The sequence below is a fragment of the Rhinopithecus roxellana genome, chromosome 4, assembly GCF_007565055.1.
Source record: "Rhinopithecus roxellana isolate Shanxi Qingling chromosome 4, ASM756505v1, whole genome shotgun sequence".
Classification (NCBI taxonomy): domain Eukaryota; kingdom Metazoa; phylum Chordata; class Mammalia; order Primates; family Cercopithecidae; genus Rhinopithecus; species Rhinopithecus roxellana.
The window spans coordinates 139,646,180-139,667,494 of NC_044552.1; the positions used below are offsets into that span (position 1 = coordinate 139,646,180).

Consider the following 21,315-nt stretch of genomic DNA (forward strand, 5'->3'; position numbering starts at 1 on the left):
TTTCTAGACATAAAATCATGTCATCTGCAAACAAAAAGAGTTTGACTCTCTTTCTTCCTATTTATATATGCTTTATTTCTTTGTCTTGCCTGATTGCCCTGGCCAGAACTTCCAATACTATGTTGAATAGGAGTGGTGAGAGAGGGTATCCTTGTTGATATGGTTTGGGTGTGTCCCCACCCAAATCTCATCTTGAATTGTAGCTCCCACAATTCCCATTTGTTGTGTGAGGTATGTGGTGGGAGGTAATTGCATCACAAGGGTGATACTTTCCAGTGCTGTTGTCGTGATAGTAAATCTCATGAGATCTGATGGTTTTATAAGGGGAAATCCCTTTTGCTTGACTCTCATTCTGTCTTGCCTGCTGCCATGTAAGACATGCCTTTCACCTTCTGCCATGATTGTGAGGCCTCCCCAGCCACATAGAATTGTGAATCTATTAAACTTCTTTTTCTTCATAAATTACCCAGTCTCAGGTATGTCTTCATCAGCAGTGTGAGAACAGACTAATACACTCATCTTATGCTGATTTTCAAGGGCAATGTTTCCAGCTTTTACTCATTCAGTATGATATCGACTTTGGGTTTGTCATTTATGGCTCTTATTATTTTGAGGTATATTCCTTCAATACCTAGGTTTTTGAGTTTTTGACATGAAGCAATGTTAAATTTTATGGAAGAACTTTTCTGCATCTATTGAAATAATCACGTGATTTTTGTATTTAGTTTTCTTATATGATGAATCACATTTATTGACTTGTGTATGTTGAACCAGCCTTGCATCCTGGGGATGTAGCCTACTTGATTGTGGTGGATAGGATAAGCTTTTTGATGTACTGCTGAATTCAGTTTGCCAGTATTTTGTTGAGAATTTTTGCATCGATGTTCAAGGATATTGGTTTGCAGTTTTCTTTCCTTTCTTTTTCTTTCTCTCTCTCTCTTTTTTTATTCCATGAGACAGAATCTTGCTCTGTTGCCCAGCCTGGAGTGTACTGGTGTGATCTCAGCTCACTGCAACCTCTGGCACCTGAGTTCAAGTGATTCCCTTGTCTCAACTTCCCAAGTAGCTGGTATTACAGAAGAGCACCACCACACTCAACTAATTTTTGTATTTTTAGTAGAGACAAAAGTTTCACCATATTGGCCAGGCTGGTCTTGAACTCCTGAGCACAAGTGATCCATCCACCTTGGCCTCCCAAAGTACTGGGATTACAGGTGTGAGCCACCATGCCCAGCCTGAAGTTTCCTTTTTTTATTTTCTGTCTGCTGGGTTTTGGTATCAAGATGATACCGGTTTCATAGAATGAGTTAGGGAGGAGTCCCTCCTTTTTGAATTTTTTTCTGAATAGTTTCAGTAAGAATGGTACCATCTCTTCTTTGTACCTCTGGTAGAATTCATATGGTTCTGGGCTTCTTTTTGGTTGGTAAGCTATTTATTACTATCTCAATTTCAAAATGTGTTGTTGTTCTATTCAAAGATTCAATTTCTTTCTGGTTCTCATGTTTGGGGGCTTATCTGTCTTCATTCTTTGAGGTTGCTGACCTTTGGATGTGGGGGTAGGGGTGTGTGTGTGTTGTTGTTGTTGTTCATTTTTAACAGTTTGGCCACTGTCCAGCAGGGCTGCTGCAGTTTGCTGGGGGTCTGCTTCAGATCCTAGTCATCTTGGTTTTTCCAGTACCTGGCGGTATCACCAGTGAAGGCTGTGAAACAGCAAAGATGGCAGCCTGCCCCTTCCTCTGGAAGCTTCCTTTCAGGGGAATACCAACCTGTTGTTGGGCTGAATGCACCTGTAGGAAGTGGTTGGAGAACCCTGTTGGGAGGTCTCACCCAGTTAGGAGGAACGGGATCAGGGACCTTCTTAAATAAGCAGTCTAGCTGCATTTGGTAGAGCAGTTGTGCTGTGCTGGGGATCCCTTCATCCCCCAATCGATTTGGGCTCTCCAATGCCTGCAGGCTAGACTGACTGAGACACCCAAACAGCAAAAGTGGCAGCCAGTCTCCTACACCTGGGCATTTCATTCATCCCAGGGAGAAATTAGAACTCTGAAGGCTGTAGAACATGGGTGGGGCACGGCTGGAGGCCCCAGCTAGAAGGATCGGTCCAGTGAGAAAAAATGGATCTGGGTCCTGTTTAAAGAAGCATTCTGGACATGCCTCCACAAAACAGCCATGCTGTGCTGGGAAACCACCTCTGCCCTGGTTTGCTGGGACTCTCCAAAGCCTGTAGGCTGAACAGCCCAGTTGTCCAAACACCAAAGGTGGCATCCCACCCTTCCTCCAAGGCACTCCATCCCAGGGAGAGATCAGAGCTCTTTCTAGAATACCTGCAGGTGAGGGTGGCTGGAGGCCCTGGCTAGGAGGTCCCACCTCATGAACAGGAACAGATCAGAGTCCTCCTTAAAGAAGCAGTCTGACCACATTCTGGCAATGCAGTTGTGCTGCACTGGGGGAACCCTTCCTCAGACTGTCTGGACTCTCTAAAGCCTGCAGGCTGGAAGGGCTGAGTCAACTATACAGCTAAGATGGCAGCCTGCCCCTTCCTTTGGGACCTCCACAGGCAGGCTCCACCCTGTTGCCAGTGGCTGATTGGAATTCCAAGGTAGTGGGTCTTATCTTGTGAGATGCTGTGGAAGTGGGCCTGCAGACTGACACTGCTCAGAACCCTGGATTCAGCCCTCTTCCTAGGGCTGGATTTTTAGTTTCAGGTCTTAAATATATTTAAGTTTTTAACCCAATTTAATTTTTATATATGATGTGAGATAAGGATCCAATTTCATTCTTCTGCATGCAGATATCTAGTGTTCTTGATGCCACTTATTAAAGAGATTATTTTTCTTCATTGTGTATTCTTGGTACCTTTATTGCAAATCAATTATTTGTAAAAGTGTGGGTTTAATTTTGGATACTGTATCCGGTCTCACTGGTCAATGTATCTGCTTTTGTGATAATATTATGCTGTTTTGATTATTGTAGTTTTGTAGTATATTTGATGTCAGGCAGTATGCCTTGAGCTTTGCTTTTTTTGCTTATAATTGTTTTAGTTACTGAGGTCTTTTTGTGGTTCCATACAACTTTTAGGACTTTCTTTTTTTCTATTTATGTGAAAAATGTTATTGTAATTTTAATAGGAATTTCATTGAATCTGCAGATTACATTGGGTAGTCTAGATACTTCAGTATTTTTCCAATTTATGAATATGGGATATCTTCCCCAATTTGTGTTTTTGTTCAATTTCTTTCACCTAAGTTTTTGTTGTTGTGCAATTATTCAACACTCTCACTTTAACAGTAGACACCCTGTGAGGCTGGAAGTTTGTTCTAACTCAGCCAAGTGCAAGATGAGGTCTAGTGTTTATTTTCAGCAATTATAGCCTTGTGGCTCTAGGAGATGAGATTCTCTCTCAGGGCACACTAGAAGCTCTTAAATTATTTATGCATTCCCTGAGCCAGAAATTCAAATCTCTGAGGTCATCCTTTTAAAAATTACTTTGTCCAGCAACATTAGGGGTAAGCAACTGACATAATTATATTCCTTAGTTTTCCACAAGTGTTTGAAAGTGTCATATACAGAATCACTAAATTACATGCCTCTTACAAGTGGTTGATCAGGAGGACTCAATCCAGATGTTTTGTGTATCACAATAAGCAGTTCATGCCATTCATCCTATAGATTATTAGTGCTCCCTGTACTGTTGGAAATAGACTCCTTAGCACTTGAAGTCCAATCAGATTAGAAAGCAAACTCTAGAAACCCCAAAACTAATTAAAGAAACTCATCCTAAAAGTTCTATTCCCCTAGAATAACTCCTGGTGCCACAAATCTGTATTAGGGTTCTTTAAGAGATGTAGATAAAGATTTATCATGGGAGTTGGTTGACAAATGATGGAGGGGCACAAGTCCCATGATATGCAACGTGCAAGCTAGAGAAATGAAAGCCAGTGGTGTAGTGCTGTCCAAGACCAACAGCCTGAGAACCTGGGGGTGACTGGTTTAAGTCCTGAAGTCTGAAGGCTAGAAAACTTACAGTTCTGATGTCCAAGATCAGAAGAAGGGTGTCTTAGCTCCAGAGAGAGGGCGCAAATTTGTCTTTCCTCTGCCTTTTTGTTCTATATGGGCCCTCAACCATTTGGATGTGCCTGTCCACATTGTGTGAGGATGGATCTTCCTTACTCGGTCTACTGATTCAAATGCCAATCTCTTGAGCAACAACTTCACAGACATACCCAGAAATAATGCTTTATTAGCTCTCTGGGTATCTCATAATCTAGTGCAGGTGACATCTAAAATTAACCATCACACTAGAAGATAGATCACTTCTGGAGCTTCAATCTTTATAAAAACAGCCAGATGTATCCATCTTCTGTGTCCTCATCCTGGCCCCTAAGTGCAATGATTAAGGAATAGGATATGGCTCCTGGGTTTTTAGTTCTAACTAAAAACTTTTAGAGTACTTATGGATCTTTACATATAGAACCAAAGACCTGCCATGTATATAGCTTATTCCAAAATAAAATATAGAACCGTCATCAAAACAGGATATACCTTTTCTGAAAGTAATTATATGATGTGTGGGGAAAAGAGAGATCAGACTGTTACTGTGTCTATATAGAAAGAAGCAGACATAAGAGACTCCATTTTGTTCTGTATTTGAGATGCTGTTAATCTGTGACCATACTCCCAACCCTGTCCTTGCAAGAGACATGTGCTGTGGTGACTCAAGGTTTAACGAACTTGGGGCTGTGCAGGATGTGCTTTGTTAAACAAGTGCCTGAAGGCAGCATGCTTATTAAAAGTCATTACCGGCCGGGCGCATTGGCTCAAGCCTGTAATCCCAGAACTTTGGGAGGCCGAGACGGGCGGATCACGAGGTCAGGAGATTGAGACCATCCTGGCTAACCCGGTGAAACCCCGTCTCTACTAAAAAAAAATACAAAAACACTAGCCAGGCGAGGTGGCGGCGCCTGTAGTCCCAGCTACTCGGGAGGCTAAGGCAGGAGAATGGTGGGAGCCCGGGAGGCAGAGCTTGCAGTGAGCCGAGATCCAGCCACTGCACTCCAGCCTGGGCGACAGAGCGAGACTCCGTCTCAAAAAAAAAAAAAAAAAAAAAAATAGTCATCACCATTCTCTTAATCTCAAGTACCCAGGGTACTGCGGAAGGTCGCAGGGACCTCTGCCTAGGAAGCTAGGTATTGTCCAAGGTTTCTCCCCACTTGATAGTATGAAATATGGCCTCATAGGAAGGGAAAGACCTGATCGTCCCTCAGTCTGACACCCGTGAAGGGTCTGTGCTGAGGATTAGTATAAGAAGGAAGAAGGCCCATTGGCAGTTGAGATAGAGAAAAGCATCTGTCTCCTGCCCGTCCCGGGGCAATGGAACATCTCAGTGTAAAACCCGATTGTATGTTCTATTTACTGAGATAGGAGAAAACTGCCTTAGGGCTGAAGGTGGGACTTGCTAGTGGCAAAGCTGCTCTTTATGCACTAAAAAGGTTTATGGAGATGTTTGCATATGCATATCAAGGCACAGCACTTTTCCTTAAACTTATTCATGTCAGAGATCTTTATTCATATGTCTTACTGCTGACCTTCTCCCTACTATGATCCTATTATCCTGCCACTTCCCTTTTTCCAAGATGGTAAAGATAATGATCAATAAATACTGAGGGAACTCAAACACCGGTCCAGGTGCGGGTCCTCTCTATGCTGAGTGCCGGTCCCCTGGGCCCACTTTTTCTTTCTCTGTACTTTGTCTATGTGTCTCATTTCTTTTCCCAAGTCTCTGGTTCCACCTAACGAGAAACGCCCACAGGTGTGGAGGGGCAGGCCACCCCTTCATGATGTTCGCATATCCCTGTGTTCCAGAACCAGGCACTGCTTGCATGTGGAATGAATGGCCCACAGACAGTCAAAAGGACAAAGGAAAGGATGGGTGCAGCTATACATTAATAGGCTCACAGATAAAAATACACAAAACACACTCATTAAAATAAATTACTTATAGCTTAAAGGTTCTTTTACATAAAAAAATAGGAAACTGTAATACTTTTACTACCTTCTAGGCATATGGTTACGGAGCACTTGAAATATGGCTAGTCCAAACTGGGATGTGCTGTAACTGTAAAATGTATTTTGAAGATTTAGTATGACAAAATGCAAAAACTCAATTTTTATATCAATACTGGTAATATTTAGGTAGATTATATAAATTCGTTTCACTTGCTTTTTACCTTTTTATTTTTTAATTATTTTTTTACAGGCAGGGTCTTGCTCTGTTCCAAGCTGAAATGCAGTGGTGCAATCATAGCTCACTGCAGCCTTGAATTCCTGGACTCAAGCAGTCTTCCTATCTCAGCCTCCTGAGTAGCTGGGACTATAGGCACATGTCACCACACCTGGCTAATTAAGAAATATTTTTTAAGAGATGGGGGCTTTCCTATACCATGGTGTGGTATCTTCCTATACCATGGTGGAATGAAATTAGAAATCAATACCAAAAGGAACTCTCAAAACTACACAAACATGGCCAGGCACGGTGGCTCATGCCTGTAATCCCAGCATTTTGGGAGGCCGAGGCGGGCAGATCACCTAAGGTCAGGAGTTCAAGACCAGCCTGGTCAACATGGTGAAACCCCATCTCTACTAAAAATACAAAAAATTAGCCAGGTGAGATGGCGTGCACCTGTAATCCCAGCTACTCGGAAGCTGAGACAGGAGAATCGCCTGAACCCAGGAGGCGGAGGTTGCAGTGAGCCGAGATTGCACCATAGCATTCTGGCCTGGGTGACAGAGCAAGACTGCGTCTCAAAAACAAACAAAAACTGCACAAGACATGAAAACTAGACAACTTGCTCCTGAATGACTCCTGGGTAAACAATGAAATTAAGGCAGAAATAAAAAAATTCTTTGAAATAAATGAAAATAGAGACATAACATACCAAAACCTTTTGGGATACAGCAAAAGTAATGTTAAGAGGAAAGTTTATAGAATAAATGCCTACATAAAAAGACAGAAAGATCTCAAATTAACAACCTAACATCGTACCTCAACCTCAAGGACCTAGATAAATAAATGGTGCTGGGAAAACTGATTTGCCATATGCAGAAGAAATAAACTAGACCCTTACCTCTCATCATATACAAAAATTAATGCAAGATGGATTAAAGACCTAAATGTAAGACTTAGAACTATTAAAATGTTAGAAGAAAACCTATGAAAAACTCTTCTGGATGTTGGCCTCACCAAAGAATTCACAATGAAGACCCTAAAAACAAATGCAACAAAACCAAAAATAGATAAATGGAACTGAATTAAAATTAAAGGCTTCTGCACAGCAAAATAATCAACTAAATAAACAGACAACCTACATAATGGGGGAAATATATGCAAATTATTTCCCTGAGGTAGGATTAATATTCACCATCTAGAAGGAACTAAAACAATATGAAAAAACCCCAAACAATCCCATTACAAACTGGGCAAAGGACATGAACAGACATTTATCAAAAGAAATACAACTGACCAACTAACACGTGAAAAAATGGTCAACATCACTAACCATTACAGAAATACAAAAACCACTCTGAGATATCATCTTATACCAGTCACAATGGTTATTATCAAAAAGTTGTAAAACAGATGATGGTGTCAATGTGTAGAAAAGGGAACATGCGATAGTTTGCTGAGAATCCCAAGAACAGAAAACCAAACGCTGCATGTTCTCACTCATAAGTGGGAACTGAACAATGAGAACGCTTGGACACAGGAAGGGGAACATCACACAATGGGGTCTGCTGAGGGGTGGGGGGAGAGAGGAGGGATAGCATTAGGAGATATACCTAATGTAAATGACAAGTTAATGCATGCAGCACACCAACATGGCACATGTGTACATATGTAACAAACCTGCACGTTGTGCACATGTACCCTAGAACATAAAGAATAATAATAATAAAAAGGAACATGAATACTTTTTTTTTTTTTTTTTTTTTGAGACGGAGTCTCACTCTATTGCTCAGGCTGGAGTGCAGTGGCCGGATCTCAGCTCATTGCAAGCTCCGCCTCCTGGGTTTACGCCATTCTCCTGCCTCAGCCTCCGGAGTAGCTGGGACTACAGGCACCCGCCACCTCGCCCGGCTAGTTTTTTTTGTATTTTTTAGTAGAGACAGGGTTTCACTGTGTTAGCCAGGATGGTCTCCATCTCCTGACCTAGTGATCCGCCCGTTTCGGCCTCCCAAAGTGCTGGGATTACAGGCTTGAGCCACTGCGCCCGGCCCATGAATACTCTTTTGGTGGGAATGTAAATTAATTCAGCCTCTATGGATAGCAGTATAGAGATTTCTCAAAGAAGTAAAAATAGAACAATCTCATTACTGGGAATCTACCCAAAGGAACAGAAATCATATAAAAAAGATATCTGCACATGTATGTTTATTGCATCAATATTTACAACAGCAAATTCATGGAACCAACTTAAGTATCTACCAACAATTGACTGGATAAAGAAAACGTGAGAGAGATTATATATAGAGATACATATAAATGGAGTATTATGCAACTATAAAAAAGAATGAAATCATGTCATTTGCAGCAACATGGATGGAGCTGGAGGCCATTATCCTATGTGAACTAAATCAGAAGTAAAAAATAAAATATTGCATATATTCTCACTTAAAAGTAGGAGCTAAACAATGGGTACACACAGACATAAAGATGGAGATTAGACACCGGGGACTCCAATAGGGTAAAGAGTGTGTTGAAAAATTACCTATTGGGTACAGTGTTTAATATTTGGGTAATGGGTACACTAGAAGCCCAATTCCCACCATTATTCAATACACCCATGTTACAACAAGCACATATATCCCCTGGATCTAAAATAAAAATTAAAAAAACCCCACATTATCAACAAAAATGTGGCAGACTATGTTCAATTTTCTTTTCTTTCTAGCATACAAGTGAGACCTTCTCGGCTATAAAGGAACCTGTCCATAAATCACTTAAAATGTGACTGGTTAATGATTTTTAGTAAAATACACCATGATACGTTTTTTTTTCTTATTGGTTAAAGGCAATTTATTTTGAAATGTTGCTATGGTTGTTTGCTTTCTGGAAACATATTGGAACACTTGTTTTTCATAAGCTGTCCTGGCAGTGGCACAATCCCATTCATTTTTTAGGCCTTTTAATAAGGTCATTATGAAATCTGAGTTTCTAGGAATACTCTGGTGCATTCACTTCATCTGCAAAAGCAACTGGTACAACCACCCCTTGCCGGTGCAGCTCTCGGAGAACATCTAATATTGAGTCTAGTTCTATGCGGAACTTCTCCAGCTCACGATTCTTTAACTGTGCTAGTCTTTTCCACTTTTCAACTTCTTTGTTTTGCTCAGTTTCCACTGCTTGGTGTGTTTGCTGTATTATCTGCAAATACAAAAATTCCACATTGCTGTCATAGTTCATAGTGGTGGGTGAGGAACCTTTAACAATCTTAAAGTAGGCAAACCTGGGGTTTCTTTGGGGAGCTCATGTAAACTATAATGCTCTGCATGGATGCAGCATTTTCAGTCTTCAAGGAGTATATACATCCCAACTGTGTTAGGGACTAAATGTTTGTGTCCCTCTCAAATTCATATGTTGAGGTCCTAACCCTTAATGTGGCTGTATGTGGAGTAAGGAAATAATGAATGTTAAGTGAGATCATAAGGGTAGGACTTGATTTGATAAGAATTAGTATTTTCACCACTAGAGACACCAAAGAGATTCTCAGCAGAAGAGACACCAGGGAGATGTCTCGCCCCTCTTCCTCTCCTCCGCGCACGTGGCACTGAGGAAAGATCATGTTAGAATAAGAAAAAAGGTGGCTATCTGCAAGCTGGGAAGAGAGACCTCACCAGAAACCTAACTGACCAAAACCTTAATCTGGGACTTCTGGCCTACAGAACTGTGAGAAAATAAATTTCTCCTGTTTAACCACCCAATTTATGATATTTTGTTACGTCAGCCAAAGCAGACTATATACTGTTCAAACAAGTAAAATTTCAGCACCAAGGCAAGTGCCTAAAAACACATCACGCCTTTAGATCTGCTATTTTTAATTTATCTGTTTGTAATTAAGTATAGTAATATTACTAGTGCTAGCTATATAATTTAAATAATCATATTAAAACAATTTATTTCTTATAAACATTTGCTTAAATGACTTGAATATGGAACACCATGCCTTGTTCCAGGGTAAGATGTGTAAGTTTTTAGGAACCCATCAATAATTAAGAACATGATACAAATTTTTGCTTTTTTTCCAGATATAAGGATACCAATCTTCAAGCACTTGAGATATAAAGTCTCATTTTTCTCGTAAAAGTTATAAATTTATTAAATTTTTAACAAGATCAAAATACACTGGAAACACTGTAAATGGTAATTTTTGTTAGGGATGACAAAACTATAGCAAAGTAAAGGCATTTAAAAGTAAAGACCTATATAAATATGTAAAATGATTTACTTTACCTGTTGAAGTTCCTGTTCTCTTTGTGCATGTCTCATTTCCATCTGCTTAATTTTCTTTTCTAAGCCCACGAAATGTTTCATCTCTGGTGTATGGTTTTCTTTGGCTTCTCTCAATTCTTCTAAGAGTTTTGTAACCTAAAATTGACATATGAAGCAAATGAAAACCTATGATCACAAGAACTAATTATTTTTTAATAGGTAATCTTGAAAATCAGAATATTTGTATCAAATTTCTCTACGTAAGTAAGAGGCATCTTGGATTGTTAATTAATAGCTTTCATTCTCTATATCCAGAAAGTAAAGGCTCATCCTAGCTCTGAGCTGACCTCACATTCTAAGAGGTTCCAGATGAATGGACCATTTTCTACCTCCCAAGTATGGCAGTCTGGTAAAGGGGCTGAAAATGAAGTTGGCACTTTCTTTAATGCATTAAGTTTCACTACAAGGTATTTGTTAGTAAGGTGGTTACTTTCAGAATTTAAAAAAGTATATTTAAAGCACTCAACACAGTATAGTGCCCCATGCACAGAAAGAGTTCAATGAAAATGTATTTTTCTTCTGTTAACTCCCTATAATTCTATTTGTAATTCTCTATGGCCCTTATCACTTTATAATTTGTAGTAGTTCATTCCACAAATAAATGTACACATATAAAAACAGAGATAATGAAGTACTGAGCCCTTTCTGTGTTGGCTGCTGTCTTAGGACCTGGGGATTCAGAGATTAAAGACATAGACCCCACCCTCATAGAGTGTAATGCAGTGCCTTCATATTGAGCTTGGGAAAACAATTAATTGTATCTTCTTTATGCCATATAATCATGAACAGAAATTCCAACAAGAATCAGATTTTGCTAATTGTTTACATCAAAAGGCAACAAAAACCAAATGAAAATGGATAGAATTAACAATCACTCCTGTTTTCTATGAAAACACCCATTACCTAATAACAATAATACCAAAAAATCCCAGTATCTTACCTACATTAGTTGAAAAACATGCAAAGACACAAGCAAATTAAATCAGAGGCAATCTATTTTAAATGTGGAGCATCCCTGATGGTATCATCACTGAACAAAGAACTATGCAGACTATCCTTGGGATGATTTGCAGAGAGCTCAGGGAGAGGCGTCACAGAACATGCTGTGCTTATGAGTGTTGGTTGGGCATAAAAACTGTATGTGTGAAAATAGTGATTACTAAAATGATTGTTTAAAGAACTAATGATGACTAACCTAAGAAAGCTGATAAAGGCACAGTCATACACAGAATGGTCAAATATTACTTCAATTCCTGTAACCTTTTTAATGGTTGAAAAATGATTTTGAGTAACATTTCCAGCTGTTACTATCTTGTGATATACCTGTTCCTGGTACACCAGTTAGGAAGCTCTGGTTTTCTGAACAAAGCAGTCAAGTGAATGAGAACTCTAATATGGTGTGCTATGATACAGAGATGGCCAATGAGTAGTGAGATAAGTGAGAACACCTAACTTGAAGAGAAGATGGGCCACAGAGAATTCCTAAAGCAGCTGTGCTTGAATTGAGTCTTAAAGGGTAAGTAGTAGTCAGTCATTACATTATGATGTGCTAGGCATTAGGATAAGCACTTTACAGATGTTGTCTCATTTTTTATTAAACCTTATATATGTTTACTGTCTGACTCCTCACATAAAATGTAAACTTCATAAGAGCAAAGATTTTTGTCTTTGTTCTCCTCACTATTCCTAGCACCTAGAGCTGCCCATGGCAGAGAGGTAGATGTTTAACAATTATTCATGAATTAATTAGTGCATTCACCTTTCGATGATTAAACATTCAATGGTAAATCATATCAACTTAGAAATCTGGTTTTAGACAAATAGAGAAAATTTCCTTTTAATTGCACGTACCTAAAAGAACCTTTAAGAATATAATGAAAACTGAATATGTATATATATTTAAAAAATCCTTTTATTTTAATGAATTATCCTATAGAGATAACTGAATACTTAATAAACACATATGAAAAAAACACTTCCTGCTATGTACATATTATTAAAAAAACTGGAAACAACCTGCATACCAACAATAAGGGATTTGTGAAATAAATTAGTAATGATTAATAAGAGCCCGAGACCTAGAGTCACAGGCAACAGGTTCTAATGGTGGCACTTCTATATGGTGGTTGGTAAGCCTGGACAAGCTTTTTCACTTTCCTTAGCATCAGTATCTTCATCTAAAATAGGAATAGTAGTAGCAACTACTCTTTTGGTTGTGATGAGAATCAAATAAAATAAGGCATATAAAACACTTTGTACAGTTCCTAGTACATATTAAACTTAAAAAAATATATACTTTGTTCTGGAGTACATGTGCATAATGTGCAGGTTTGTTACATAGGTATACACGTGCCATGATGGTTTGCTGCACCCATCAACTTGTCACCTACATTAGGTATTTCTCCTAATGCTATCCCTCCCCTAACCCCCAGCCTCCCAACAGGCCCCTGCGTGTGATGTTCCCCTCCCTACGTCCATGTGTTCTCATTGTTCAACTCCCACTCATGAGTGAGAACATGCTGTGTTTGGTTTTCTGTTCTTGCCTTAGTTTGCTGAGAATGATGGTTTCCAGCTTCATCTGTGTCCCTGCAAAGGACATGAACTCATTCTTTTTTATGACTACATAGTATTCCATGGTGTATATGTGCCACATTTTCTTTATCCAGTCTATCACTGATGGGCATTTGGGTTGGTTCCAAGTCTTTCCTATTGTGAACAGTGCCACACATATGTGTGCATGTGTCTTAAGAGAAGCATGATTTATAATCCTTTGGGTATATAGCCAGTAATGGGATTGCTGGGTCAAATGGTATTTCTAGTTCTAGATCCTTGAGGAATTGCCACATTGTCTCCCACAATAGTTGAACTAATTTACACTCCCACCAACAGTGTGAAAGCATTCCCATTTCTCTACATCGTCTCCAGCATCTGTTTTTCTTGACTTTTTAATGATCAACATTCTAACTGGCCTGAGATGGTATCTCATTGTGGTTTTGATTTGCATTTCTCTAATGACCAGTGATAAGCTTCTTTTCATATGTTTGTTGACTGCACAAATGTCTTCTTTTGAAAAGTGTCTGTTCATATCCCTTGCCCACTTTTTGATGGGATTGTTTCTCTTCTTGTAAATTGGTTTAAGTTCTTTGTAGATTCTGGATATTAGCCCTTGTCAGATGGATAGATTGCAAAAATTTTCTACCATTCTGTAGGGTGCCTGTTCACTCTGATTACAGTTTCTTTTTCTGTGCAGAAGCTGTTTAGTTTAAAGATCCCATTTGTCAGTTTTGGCTTTTGTTGCCACTGCTTTTGGTTTTTTAGTCATGAAGTCTTTGCCCATACTGATTTTGGACTGAGATGATGGGGTTTTCTAAATATACAATTGTGTCATCTGCAAACAGACACACTTTGACTTCCTCTCTTCCTATTTGAATACCCTTTATTTATTTATTTTTTCTTGCCTGATTGTTCTGGCCAGAACTTCCAATACTAAGTTGAATAGGAGTGGTGAGAGAGGGCATCCTTGTCCTGTGCCAGTTTTCAAAGGGAATGCTTCCAGTTTTTGCCCATTCAATATGATATTGGCTGTGGGTTTGTCATAAATAGTTATTATTTTGCAATACGTTCCATCAATACCTAGTCTGATGAGAGTTTTTAGCATGAAGGGCTGTTGAATTTTGTCAAAGGCCTTTTCTGCCATCTATTGAGATAAAAATCATGTGATTTTTGTCCTTGGTTCTGTTTATGTGATGGATTATGTTTACTGATTTGCGTATAGTGAACCACACTTGCATCCCAGGGATGAAGCTGACTTGATCATGGTGGATAAGCTTTTTGATGTGCTTCTGGATTCGGATTGCCAGTATTTTATTGAAGATTTTTGCATTGATGTTCATCAGGGATATTGGCCTGAAATTTTCTTTTTTTGTTGTTTCTGCCAGGTTTTGGTATCAGGATGATGCTGGCCTCATAAAATGAGTTAGGGAGGAGTCCCTCTTTTTCCATTGTGTGGAATAGTTTCAGAAGGATTGGTACCAGTTCCTCTTTGTACCTCTGGTAGAATTCGGCTGTGCATCCATCGAGTCCTGGACTTGTTTTGGTTTGTAGGCTATTACTTCCTCAATTTCAGAACTTGTTATTGGCCTATTCAGGGATTCGACTTTTTCCTGGTTTAGACTTGGGAGGGTGTTATGTGTCCAGGAATTTTTCCACTTCTTCTAGATTTTCTAGTTTACTGGCATAGAGGTGTTTATAGTGTTCTCTGATGGTAGTTTGTATTTCTGTGGGATCAGTGGTGATATCCTCTTTATCATTTTTTCTTGTGTCTTTTATTCTTCTCTCTTTTCTTCTTTATTAATTTGTGCTAGCAATCATATCTATTTTGTTGATCTTTTCAAAAAGTCAGCTCCTGGACTCACTGATTGTTTTGAAAGGTTTCTCGTGTCTCTATCTCCTTTAGTTCTGCTCTGATCTTAGTTATTTCTTGTCTTCTGCTAGCTTTTGAATTTGTTTGCTCTTGTCTCTCTAGTTCTATTTTGTGATGTTAGGGTGTTGACTTTAGATCTTTCCTGCTTTCTCTCATGGGCATTTAGTGCTATAAATTTCCCTCTAAACACTGCTTTAGCTGTGTTCCAGAGATTCTGGTACGTCATGTCTTTGTTCTCATTGGTTTCAAAGAACTTATTTAATTCTGCCTTAATTTCATCATTTACCCAATAGTCCTTCAGGAGCAGGTTGTTCAGTTTCCATGTAGTTTGTGGTTTTGAGTGAGTTTCTTAATCCTGAGTTCCAATTTGATTGCACTCTGGTCTGAGAGACTGTTATGATTTCCATTCTTTTGCATTTGCTGAGGAATGTTTTACTTCCAATTATGTGGTCAATTTTAGAATAAGTGTGATGTGGTGCTGGGAAAAATTCTGTTGATTTCGGGTGGAGAATTCTGTAGATGTCTACTAGGTCTGCTTGGTGCAGAGCTGAGTTCAAGTCCTGAATATCCTTGTCAACTTTCTGTCTCATTGATCTAATGTTGACAGTGGGGTGTTAAAGTCTCCCATTATTACTGTATGGGAGTCTAAGTCTCTTTGTAGGTCTCTAAGGACTTGGTCTACGAATCTGGGTGCTCCTGTATTGAGTGCATATATATTTAGGTTAGCTCTTCTTGTGGAATTGATCCCTTTACCATTATGTAATGGCCTTGTCTCTTTTGATCTTTGTTGGTTTAAAGTCTGTTTTATCAGAGACTAGGATTGCAACCCCTGCTTTTTTTTTTTTTTTTTTTTTTTACATTAGCTTGGTAGATCTTCCGCCATCCCTTTATTTTGAGCCTGTGTGTGTCTCTGTACCTGAGATGGGTCTCCTGAATACAGCAAACTGATGGGTCTTGACACTTTATCCAATTTGCCAGTCTGTGTCTTTTAATTGGAGCATTTAGCCCATTACATTTAAGGTTAATATTGTTATGTGTGAATTCGACCCTGTCATTGTGATGTTAGCTGGTTATTTTGCTCGTTCATTGGAGCAGTTTCTTCCTGGCATTGATGGTCTTTACAATTTGGTGTGTTTTTGCAGTGGCTGGCATCAGTTGATCCTTTCCATGTTTAGTGCTTCCTTCAGGAGCTCTTGTAAGGCAGGCCTGGTGGTGAAAAAATCTCGCAGCATTTGCTTGTCTGTAAAGAATTTTATTTCTCCTTCACTTATGAAGCTTAATTTGGCTGGATATGAAATTCTGGGTTGAAATTCTTTTCTTTAAGAATGTTGACTATTGGCCCCCAGTCTCTTCTGGCTTGTAGAGTTTCTGCCAAGAGATCTGCTGTTAGTCTGATGGGCTTCCCTTTGTGGGTAAGCTGACCTTTCCCTCTGGTTGCCATTAACATTTTTTCCTTCATTTCAACTTTGGATAATCTGACAATTATACGTCTTGCAGCTGTTCTTCTCGAGGAGTATCTTTGTGGCGTTCTCTGTATTTCCTGAATTTGAATGTTGGTGTGCCTTGCTAGGTTGGGGAAGTTCTCCTGGATAATATCCTGAAGAGTGTTTCCCAACTTGGTTCCATTCTCCTCTTCAGTTTCAGGTACACCAGTCAGACGTAGATTTGGTCTTTTCACATAGTCCCATATTTCTTGGAGACTTTGTTCATTTCTTTTTCCTTTTTTTCCTCTAAACTTCTCTTCTCACTTCATTTCATTCACTTGATCTTCAATCACTGATACCCTTTCTTCCACTTGATCGAATTGGCTACTGAAGCCTGTGCATGCGTCATGTAGTTCTCATGCCTTGGTTTTCAGCTCCATCAGGTCATTTAAGGTCTTCTCTGTGCTGTTTATTTTAGCCATTCGTCTACTCTATTTTCAAGGTTTTTAGCTTCTTTGCGATGGGTTCAAACATCCTCCTTTAGCTTGGAGAAGTTTGTTATTACTTATCTTCTGAGGCCTACTTCTGTCAACTCATCAAAGTTACTCTCCGTCCAGCTTTGTTCCATTGCTGGTGAGGAGCTGCATTCCTTTGGAGGAGAATAGGTGCTCTGATTTTTGGAATTTTCAGGTTTTCTGCTCTGTTTTCTCCCCATTTTTGTGGTTTTCTCTACCTTTGGTCTTTGATGATGATGACCTAGAGATGGGGTTTTGGTGTGTATGTCCTTTATGTTTGTTAGTTTTCCTTCTAACAGTCAGGACCCTCAGCTGCAGGTCTGCTGGAGTTTGCTGGAGGTCCACTCCAGACCGTTTGCCTGGGTATCACCAGCGGAGGCTGCAGAACAGCAAATATTGCAGAACAGCAAATGTTGTTGCCTGATTCTTCCTGTGGAAGTTTCATTTCAGAGGGGCACCCAGCTGTTTGAGGTGTCAGTCGGACCCTAGTGGGGGGTGTCTCCCAGTTAGGCTACTCGAGGGTCGGGGACCCACTTGAGTCAGTCTGTCCATTCTCAGATCTCAAACTCCGTGCTGGGAGAACCACTACTCTCTTCAAAGCTGTCAGACAGGGACACTTATGTGTGCAGAAGTTTCTGCTGCCTTTTGTTTAGCTATGCCCTGCCCCTAGAGGTGGAGTCTACAGAGGCAGGCAGGCCTCCTTGAGCTGTGGTGGGCTTCACCCAGTTTAAGCTTCCTGGCAGCTTTGTTTACCTACTCAAGCCTCAGCAATGGCAGATGCCCCTCCCACAGCCTCGCTGCCGCCTTGCAGTTCGATCTCAGACTGATGTGCTAGCAGTGAGCAAGGCTCCGTGGGCGTGGGACCTTCTAAGCCAGGTGTGGGATATAATGTCCTGGTGTGCTGTTTGCTAAGACCGTTGGAAAAGCGCAGCAGTAGGGTGGGAGTGTCTTGATTTTCCAGGTACCGTCTGTCACAGCTTCCCTTGGCTAGGAAAGGGAATTCCCCGGCCCCTTGTGCTTCCTGGGTGAGGTGATGCCCTGCCCTGCTTCAGCTCACACTCCTTGGGCTGCAGCCACTGTCCACCAAGCCCCAGTGAGATGAACCCAGTACCTCAGTTGGAAATTCAGAAATCACCCGTCTTCTCCATCGCTCACGCTGGGAGCTGTAGACTGCAGCAAAAGTTCCTATTCAGCCATCTTGCATTTCAGATGGGGGTTTTTTCTATAAGACCCTGACTGGGGCTGCTGCCTTTCTTTAAGAGCTGACCTGTCCAGAGAGGAGGAATCTAGAGAGGCATTCTGGCTATAGTGGCTTTGCCAAGCTGCAGTGGGCTCTGCCCAGTTCGAACTTCCTGTAGGCTTTGTTTATGCTGTGAGGGGAAAACTGCTTACTCAAGCCTCGGCAATGGTGGACACCATTCCCCCCACCAAGCTTGAGTGTCCCAGGTCACTTCAGACAGTTATGCTGGCAGCGAGAATTTCAAGTCAGTGGATCTTAGCTTGCTGGGCTCTGTGGGGGTGGGATCTGCTGAGCTAGTCCACGTGGCTTTCTGGCTTCAATCCCCTTTCCAGGGGAGTGTCTTGCTGGCATTCCAGGTGCCACTGTGGTATGAAAAAAAAAAAAAAAAAAAAAAAAAAAAACTCCTGCAGCTAGCTCAGTGTCTGCCCAAATGGCCTCCCAGTTTTGTGCTTGAAACCCAGGGCCTTGGTGGCGTAGGCACGCAGGTGAATCTTCTGGTGTGTGGGTTGCGAAGACCATGGGAAAAGTATAGTATCTGGGCTGGAGTGCACCATTCCTCATGGCACAGTGCCTCACGGCTTCCCTTGGCTAGGGGAGGGAGTTCCCTGACCCCTTGCACTTGCCAGGTGAGGCAATGCCCCACCCTGCCTTGGTTCGCCCTCTGTGGTTTGCACCCACTGTCTAACCAGTCCCAATGAGATGAGCTAGGTACCTCAGTAGCAAATGTAGAAATCACCTGCCTTCTGTGTTGATCTCACTGAGAGCTGTAGAACAGAGCTGTTCCTATTTGACCATCTTGCCAGCCTCCCCCCACAGATTAAACTTTTGATAAATAATTATTACTACTATAATAATGCCTCTATTTTGAAATGGTATAACAGAAGTGCCAATAAAGATAATATACTGTCATGAAAAGATTTTATGCACACATACACACACACACTGTTACAGTTAAAAATGCTTTGAAAATCATATGCATGCATACATATACATGAACAAACATGTATTTGCATGTGTACACACATGAGAACCATATCCACAATATTTGTATTTCTCTATATTTATGAACAGAAAAAAATCTGGAAGGATATAGAGCAAAATATAGGTAGTGGGATTATAGTGATTTTATACCTTCTAATTGCTAATACTAATTATCATGTATTAATAGTATAAAAACACATTGCATATTGAATCCATGCTCAACTAAGGACAGAAATAGCACCAATAAAAAGCATAAAAGCATATATTCTTTAATGAATAAAACTCTGTTATCTTATTCATCGTTTATTACTTTGCTAAAGTAAAAAAGAGTGATTCACCCAGATGATGTCACTTAGAGGTGAGTGAAGATGCTTTCCTACTAGAGAAGACAGATATCACTGACTGCTGGCAGGAGGTGGCTCAGGTGCTAGAGTTCAAACAATCTGTGCATAGCCCAGAGACTGCTTCTCAGAGAAGACATTTGTCTTTGTTCTCTTACTTGTTGGTGAGTAGATAATCTTACAAACTACACATTTCAATTTACACTGAACCACAAAATTACTACTATTTTTATTACTTTAAACGAGCCTGGGCCGGTCGTGGTGGCTCACGCCTATTAATCCTAGCACTTTGGGAGGCCGAGGTGGGTGGATCACTTGAGGTCAGGGGTAGTGGCATGACCAGCCTGGCTGACATGGTGAAACAACTCCATCTCTACTAAAAATATAAAAATTAGCTGGGTATGGTGGCACAACCCTGTAATCCCAGCTACTCGGGAGGCTGAGACATAAGAATCACTTAATCACTTGAACACTTGAACACTTGATCACTTGAACAAGGAAGGCGGAGGTTGCAGTGAGACGAGATTGTGCCACTGCACTACAGCTTGGGCGACAACAGTAAGACTGTCTCAAAAGAAAAAAATATGAGCCTGGTATACTGTGTCTGTGTACTTTTCAATCATGTCATGTGCCTTCGTGCTTTGTAACTATTGGCATAAGTTTTCCTGGTCACTTTGCTAGAGGAATTGTGAGTGCTTACTTAATCTAGAGGGCTTAGATTCTAATTAGGCTAGCACTGAAGGAGATACTGGGCACTGTGTCTTAAGCAGCCATTACTGCCTTTTTTGCTGACAAGGTCTTGATATTGTTCAGGTGTTCATGTCATGCTGGGGTAAATTCTGATCAGTTTTACTGACAGTTTACTGGATACCTACTGGACAAAAACAACTGATTAGTTATAGCTGTCCAGTTTTTCTTGGCAGTGATTGGTTTAGAGTTGGGCACATGTCTTGGTCTGTTTTCTGCTGGCATAACCAAATACCACAGACATTTATTTGGCTCACAGTCCTGGCATTTGGACAGTCCAAATGCATGCTACTGGCATCTGGGAAGGGCCTTTTGCTGCGTTAACCCACGATGGAAGGGCAGGCGGGTGATGAGACAAGAGGGAATGAGAACCACTGAACTTATTCTTTTATCATGAGCTCACTCCTGTGATAACTAACCCATTCCTGCTTTAACATCAACTAAATTTAAACATAAGTTTTGGCAGGGACATTCAAACCATAGCAGCATGTGACACAGTTCTGAAGCAAAGACAGTTAGCAGGAGACATAGACTGTATGTATCTGTTTGATTATTTTTCTGTCCCACTGGTTGGAATGTTGCTTGAGAGCAAGGACTTCAGATGTTTCATTGCTATACCTTAAGAAGCATATAATAGGGACTGACATCTGCTCACTAAGTATTTATTAAATAAACAAATAAAAAGTGCTATGAAGGTCTTATTTAACTTGACAGCTGTAAAAACTGAGGCCGAGGGCGTTTAAAAGCACTAGAAGTCGCTATGTAAAGATAACTTTTTTCTTCTGCATGAGAAAGTGACCATGGGTTCAGTTTTCTGTGTCTGTTCTCCCCTTGATAAAGAATGGCCATCAGCCACACACCAGGCACCTAGGCTTGGGGGACTTTGTATGAACTGAAATACTTCATAGGAAGACAGTTTTGGGCTCTCCTGAGCATGCTGCCTCTTGTAACTGAGCATGTCCTTGTGGAAGCCACTGCGCAAGAATTAGTATGAGAGATATCGATTCTTGTGGAGCATGGGGCATCTAAGCTAGCTAGGGAATAAGACTCATGCCTGGCAGGTGGTATGAGTCTTACTTCCTTGCACCTGTGTTGTCA

The 21,315-nt window shown here is 40.5% G+C and overlaps 1 protein-coding gene across 2 annotated transcripts in view; it reads right to left on the bottom strand.

Annotated features, from left to right (window-relative positions):
* Positions 1-8,413: 8,413 nt before the first annotated feature.
* The window catches only part of CEP162 (centrosomal protein 162), a 109,274-nt gene continuing 96,372 nt past the window's right edge, over positions 8,414-21,315 (bottom strand). For both annotated transcript variants that reach the window (XM_010383964.2, XM_030929097.1), the window contains 2 exons: positions 10,508-10,642; positions 8,414-9,421 (listed from right to left, as the gene is read on the bottom strand). In XM_010383964.2, coding sequence (XP_010382266.2) covers positions 9,212-9,421; positions 10,508-10,642 — 345 coding nt within the window. In that variant the 3' untranslated portion in view covers positions 8,414-9,211. The remainder of the gene's footprint in view (positions 9,422-10,507; positions 10,643-21,315) is intronic.